Source organism: Micropterus dolomieu, linkage group LG04, assembly GCF_021292245.1.
Source record: "Micropterus dolomieu isolate WLL.071019.BEF.003 ecotype Adirondacks linkage group LG04, ASM2129224v1, whole genome shotgun sequence".
NCBI classification, from domain to species: Eukaryota; Metazoa; Chordata; class Actinopteri; order Centrarchiformes; family Centrarchidae; genus Micropterus; species Micropterus dolomieu.
This window is the reverse complement of record NC_060153.1, coordinates 3446635-3453768: the sequence shown is the minus strand read 5'-3', so window position 1 is coordinate 3453768 and position 7134 is coordinate 3446635. Positions and strand designations below refer to the sequence as shown.

General features: G+C 40.6%; 1 protein-coding gene across 1 annotated transcript in view; it reads right to left on the bottom strand.

The window, feature by feature from the left end:
- LOC123969740 (noelin-2-like) overlaps positions 1–7134 on the bottom strand; it is a 29632-nt gene that overhangs the window by 10085 nt on the left and 12413 nt on the right. The window contains exons 4-5 of the mRNA XM_046047370.1: positions 2955–3174; positions 2292–2398 (exon numbers count right to left, since the gene is read on the bottom strand). Coding sequence (XP_045903326.1) covers positions 2292–2398; positions 2955–3174 — 327 coding nt within the window. The remainder of the gene's footprint in view (positions 1–2291; positions 2399–2954; positions 3175–7134) is intronic.

Here is a 7134-nt window from a genome sequence, read left to right as displayed (position 1 = left end):
CCCCCCCCCCCCCCCCCCCCATGGTTCTTTCATCGCATCCTGCTTGTCTGTCCCAACTGTTGTTCTTTTGATCAACCTTCTCCCGCCTCCCCTCTACTGTCGTTGTTTCTTCCTCTTTCTGTCCACCCCCTCTTTCGCTTTCCGTCCCATGCGTCACACCTCTTCACCAACAGGCCCCATTATCTCTCTCTCTCTCTCTTCTTTTGCTGTGTCCTTCTCATCCTTTCTCTCCCTCTAACTGTATCACAGCAGAGACATCTTGACAGATCAGGGGATATCCACACCTCAGCATCTGTTCTCAAATACAGCGACAGGTGTGTGCACGCACGTGTGTGCGATTGTGTAAAATATAAAGAGTGCACACACATACACACACATTCACACACTGATGAGCTAATGAAGAATTCATAAATGCCAAACTGGGACCCTGTGCAGACACTGTAGTCATGGATACCAAAGGATGTATGAGAATGACTTTTCTTACAACGTGTGTGTGTGTGTGTGTCTATGTGAGGCACTACCTCCACACAGCTTTAGTTAATAAGATAGATGTTGTCCAGACTGGAAACTCACTGATTGATTTTATCTGACTTCCTTTTATTTAAGAAAATAACATTTAAAAAATAAAAACATAATTATTTTCACAGATGTTTCTGATGTTCAATATCAGCAACCTTACAATCATGACCTTATGAAATATCACAGGAAGCCAAGGTCGCCTGAGTTTAGATGCTGGGAGCGTTCACAGACTTCACTAATCATGAAATATACAAACAGTAACATCTGTTATTTCATTTTGGGTTTGATATTTCAGCAACACTGCAGATGAAATTAATGCAATGCTGTTCAGCAGCAAATTCTCACACAGTATATGAGAGCAAGAACACCAACGCTACCGTGTGCATTGAAAAACATTCAGCCATAAAGTAAGGAAAATGTTTAATGTTGTTTCGCAAAACGTCTTTTACACCTGCAATAGTTTTGCATGTTGCTCTGTGTCTGCTGGATGCGCATGTTGACAAGTTAGCCACAACAACTGTAGAAGCTGAAGGCACATCAGGACTGTGTTTCTGACCCTATAGTGGTCAAAACTGAATTCTCATCTTAAAACTACCAATGGAGTTTTTGGCCAACAGTAATACTATGGTGCAACGTTTTAATGAGCCATCCCATTTTGTTTGTATCTCATGCATATGCTTGAGGAAGCACATCTACAAGCCCAGTCTCATCCCAGGGTTTTGCTTTGTCAGGCACTGTCAGTATTTGACACACAAGGTACCGTTCAGCATTCGTATGAGACACGCTGGGCTTTCAAATAACTCCAATGTAACACATGACGCGACAGGGTCATGGCTTCAAGCTATTCCACGGCTCGACAATTGGTAGCGGCAATGCACCAAGAAACGTAGCAATGTGCCAACAAAAGGCTGCAGACTTTTTTGTCAAATGTGCCCAGTGAACAGCTTACAAATAAAGTAGGGTAGCGTGTATCTTTCAAGGCTGCATCCAGTTCTCCTTAATAAATCCATGGTTTAAACAATGCAGGTTTGAAAATAAAATCAGCTCTGCAAATGTTTTATGAGGAAGAAAATGCATCCGACACGTTTGTTAGGCCCCAAGGATACACACAGTGCATATATTAAGAAACACTAAATGTAAACATAACTGTGTTTATTTACAAGAGAACTCCACAGGGCTCCTTTAAGTTTGAGGGAAAGCAAGATAAAAGTAATTTCAGCAGATTACAGCTTTTTATAGTTTCAGTTGCTTATTTATAACACAAATCCAGAATGAACATTTACTGGATTTAAAATGTATCACTTGTACATTGCTGAATGTCACATTCAGATTCAGGAACATCTAGATCCCACCCATAACCTCGCAACTATAACAACAGTCACGCCGGTACCTGGGAAACAGGAGGCAATAACTGGGATAGTGCTGCTGTGTATAGCTCCTTCTCATCACCAGGGAGAAGCTCTAATAGGGAACAGGCAAGGGTCACCATGGCGATATAAATCACACCTGGCAACTGGGAGACAGTCGCCTTGACAACTAGCTTAATATGTGCTCCCTGAACAAAGTGCACGTGTGTGTGTGTGTGTGTGTGTGTGTGTGTGTAGGAAATGGGTGAAACAGAGTGCACGCTGGAGTCATATTAGAAGTAAGGCAGCAGGACATAGAAAAATACATTAAGAAAAATATAGAGCTTTGCTACCTTGTGACCACATTCACAACACCTGCTTCACTTGCCACACACACACACACACACACACACACCGTACACCTACTCTGCTGTCAGAGCTGGGAATCATGGCATCAGTCATCCAGGAGCCAAAGCGGGACCCCGAGGCTCTCATGGTGATCGGGATGCTAACTGCAGTCAGACGACCACAACCTGTTGGAAACGATGGGCTTATTGTGTCAAATCTACAACTAAGATCCAGAAAATAGTGAATTTTATATACAGTAAGCAAATAGCAAAGATTATGGACTTAAAGCAACAATTTGTGTTCAGATTTTCTGGAACCAGGAGTGAATCTGGAGTGGGTGATCCCCAGTCGCCTGGACAGCTTCTTTATAAGTGGCCATCACATGACAGAAATGTGTTTCATAACACAGACTTTCAGTAAAAATTTCAAATCCAATCTGAGAAAATCCACATTATTATATAATATATAGAAATATATAAAAAAAAAAGTTTTTAAAAAGCTGCCTGTGTTCCAGAAAATGTTAAACAACTAAATCACAGGCTGAAGACCTCTTCTCATGACGAGAGAACTTTTCTTCATGTGTATAATCTGTGGAATGCTCCTTTAACCACCTGAATGTCAGGCATTTCATGTTCTTGACTTTCCATGTAGAAAACACAACCTCGTGAGTGACTTTCGAAAGGCATCATTAGTGAAACTTCACTGTGCATGAATGAGTACTTCTAACCCTCCAGCACGTACCGAGTTTGTTCATGCAGCTGTGTAGCCTGGTCTCCAACAGTAAAACCCTCTGCTGAAGCTCCTCATAGTCGTACGCTCCGATCTCTTCCTGTATGGCCGCCAGGATGATTGAAAGGTTGAGGAGCTCCAGTCGCAGTGAGGACAGCGTCTGTAGGTCCAATCTGTACTGCTCCACCACTGACAGAAGGGGCCGTAGCTGAGACATCTGGCCCTTTAACTCCTGTGGGTGCACGAAAGACAACAAGAAAAACAAGTTAGAAAGAAGATGAGGTCCCCATTAATGTGGTTAAATCTTTTCTCTCTCTTTTGGTTGAGGTAGCTCGGAGTAAAGTTACTGCTGCTTTACAGCCAATTAAGGCAGTTCATGGTCATGAAGCCATCTCAGTGTGACTTCCCCGTGGATGAAGTCTGGGCTTGTCTAACTGGAAGGATCCCTGAGTAGACTCAAGGTGCTTTCCATTCAGCCATGTATGCTTCTTATATAGGCTACTCCTCCATACTGCAGTCTGTGACGTGGAAATTGATCGAGAGAAGAGAGCAGAGGCTTCCACAGGAACCACAGGTGTATTCTATGCAGAAGTCTTTTACTGGAAAGCAACATCCCTTCAAATTGAATCTGTTAATCTGATTTATCCCCTGGTTTGATAAGGGACAATAAGAGGAAGAGCACCAAAAGCCCCAATGGCAACTCTAATGTTACTCATTTTTCATAAAATTAAAATGATTAGATGCGTGTATGATGAATGAATCATAAAAATGATCTGGCAACTTTGCCTCATTTTTTTTCATCAGCCAATTTTATTTTTTTCTCTTTTCTTATTTTCCATTCAAAGTGCATCTCGGCTTATTCAGGAAAAATATACAGTTATACAGCCGCAGTGTCAGAGATAATGATTTATTGGTGTCATTTCTATAGCTCAAATTCCACCACGCCCTTAGAGAAAGCACCTGATTTTTAATCAGTATTAGAGCATTATCGGGTGTTTTTCTTAGAATTTTCATTTTTCACAATTATTTCTAAAAAGTATCAGTTACATTGTTCCTTTCATTCAGTTTTCAATGTCAGTGTGCTTCAGGACTACAGGTAGCCCACCTGGTGAACACTGGGGATAATAAGATCATTGACACTCACTGTTGGTGAAATTTTAAAAGGACTTTAACATGAACAAGGCCACATCATTTAAATCAGGATGTTACGATGGTAGAGGGCTCAGTGGTTTCACATTAAAAACTGAAAGGAACAAGCTAATTGATTTATGTGTGCAAACCCATTTGTACTTTTTGGACTCTGCCTGTGGCCACCCCAGCTCACTTATTTATTTATTATTATTTCTACACATTGGATGGCTGAGATTCTGTGCGCCATGAGTAATTGCTGTGTCCATCCTCACGCCTCTTCCTCACATTTCTCTCTCTCTCACATATCTGCAAGGAAGAGAGGCGAAGACCACGTTAGCCAAATGGAAAGCATCCCTAGAAAATGCTGGAGGGACTATATATCCCATCTGGTCTGGGAACGGCACACAATCCCACAGGAGGAGAAGGAAGATGTGGCTGAAAGAAAGTACGCCTGGAACCACGACCCAGATAAGCAGCATAAACTGGATAGACAATTTTCTTTTTTTTGAGCATTTTGGCCTCCTATTCACAGTTGAAGACAGCTTTGTCTATGATTGAAAATGTATCTTTTTAATATGGTCTCACACTGGATACATTTGAGCCAGTATTGATGGAGAGAACAGGGCTTTTCTGCGATCAGCTTCAACAAAGATCAATAGTGTATGAATTATATGTGACACAGCTGTGTGTTGCAGCAGGAGCACAAAGTGTTTTCCTTACACAGCCCTTTTATTTCTCTGTATTATGCTCGACACTTAAATGTCTTTTTACCTTCTCATCCCCCCCAAAAACTGTTTGCTGTATAGCAAGAGAGCAGCTGGATTTGGAAAAAAGAGAAGGATTAAAAGAAGTGTCAAAAGCGAAGGCAAAAACCTTATCATCTCCTCAGAACATCTCATACCCACGCACACAAACACAACAGCACATCCAGGAAACACGCTTGGCAGTCAGTCAAACACTTTGTGTCTAATCCCTCCCCTGCTATCTTCCAATCAGGATCTAAATACTTTGCTGACATCGCTTCAAAACAGTTTCCAAAGCTATTTAACACCAATTTTTACATACTTTGGTTGACTTTAAATTTGTCCATTTCATCCTTATTTGCACATAATTAAGTTAATTTTACAATTAAGTAAGTAAGTTAAGTAAGTTAATTAATACATATTAAAATCAATTTTGACAAAATGCTGGAAATGTCATGGCTTGTTAGACAGTAGACACTTTACCTGGCTAATCCCTTCCCCGCCATCTCCTCCTTCATCTTCACCTCTCTCTAATCTATCCCCTCCTGCTTCACTCTTTTATCTCTCTCCCTCTCTCTGCCTAACCTTTAACTCCCCTCTTACTTTGCTTGACATCACAAAATGACATCCCCCCCATTTCCTTCCAATTTCTCCTAAATCAATCTGTCTGTCTTAATCTTTCTGCTTGACCCCCTACTCTCCATCTCCCTTGTTCCCTTCCCCCCCCATGGGATGAAATTACTGTTTAGTTATTGATAAACTTACTGTAGCTGCACATTGCATAAATATTCACCAGTTCTGCTTCTCAGTGTGAAGGCAAAAGCTTATGACTGTGAAAACCCCCAAGGAGCAACAAGCGTGCACACACACACACACAGACACACCCACACCCACACACGCACACGCACATATAAACTAACTGCATAAAAACTTAAAAACAAACCCCAGAGCCCCATGATGTTGTTAAAGAAGATACATGGCAAAAGATGAAAGGCAGAATGGATTTATGGTGGGGCAGATATTCTCTCTATTTGTGGAAGTAAGGGTTAGTGTGAGTGTGTATTTCATGTTTTTATATCCCATTGGGGACTTCAACCTGAATACACACTAACCGATGGGGACAAAAATTGAGGTCAAGACCAGTAGAGACTGCTGTTTGAGGGTTAAAGGTTCAGTGTGTAATATTTAGGAGGATCTATTGAAAGAAATGCAATATAATATCAACAACTATGTTTTCAGTGGTGTATAAAGACCTTACAAAATGAACAGTTGTGTTTTTATTACCTTAGAATGAGCCATTTTTATCTACATACACTGCAGGTCCTCTTACATGGACATCACCACGTTGTGCCACCATGTTTCTACAGTAGCCCAAACGGACGAAAGTCTCTACTGAGCACCTTTCGTCAGAGATTTGATTCGTGCAAAATCACATATTTTGCAAACATGTAATTTGTATTGGTATAAGGTTATAATGGTTAGTTTGCTGTCCATGTAGAGTGAATTAGATATCTGCGTGTTGTTTATGCTCTGGTAATGCTAATCCAAGACGTCTTTTTAGTAGCGTCCATGTTGATTCCACATTTCGACATTAACATAACATGAACACACATTGAAGTCGGAAGAATGACTTCAATCCGAGGATCACGTGAATGCACCGTATAAGCAACTAGCAACCCTCACCACTAGATGCCACTTAAACTTAAACACTGAACCTTTGAGACTTGGTTTAAGGGTTCAGGTTAACATTAGGTTAAGTTTGGGGTAAGGGTTAAGGTTAGACATATTGTTGTGGTTAATAATAATAATAATAATAATAATCCTTATTTGTAGAGCACTTTTCAAAAACAAGTTACAAAGTGCTTTAACAAGTTTAAAGAATAATACAAAAAAAAAGATAAGAGCATGAAAATTTAATATAAAATTAGTAAAATACAATAAAATAAAAGGGATAAAATAAAGTCAAATAAGATCGGGAAAAGCTCTCCTATAAAAGTATGTTTTAAGAAGGGACTTAAAAGAGTTCACTGACTCAGCCGACCTGATTTCCTCGGGCAGGCTGTTCCAGAGCCTCGGGGCCCTGACAGCAAACGCTCTGTCCCCTTTAGTTTTCAGTCGAGACTCTGGAACAGACAACAGACCTCTGCCCGAGGATCTCAAGGTACGTGCTGGTGCGTATGGGACTAAAAGGTCAGAAATATAACAAGGCGAGAGGCCATGAAGAGCTTTAAAAGTGATCAATAGAATTTTAAAGTCAATTCTAAAACATACTGGGAGCCAGTGTAATGAAGCTAAAATAGGAGTAATGTGGTCATATT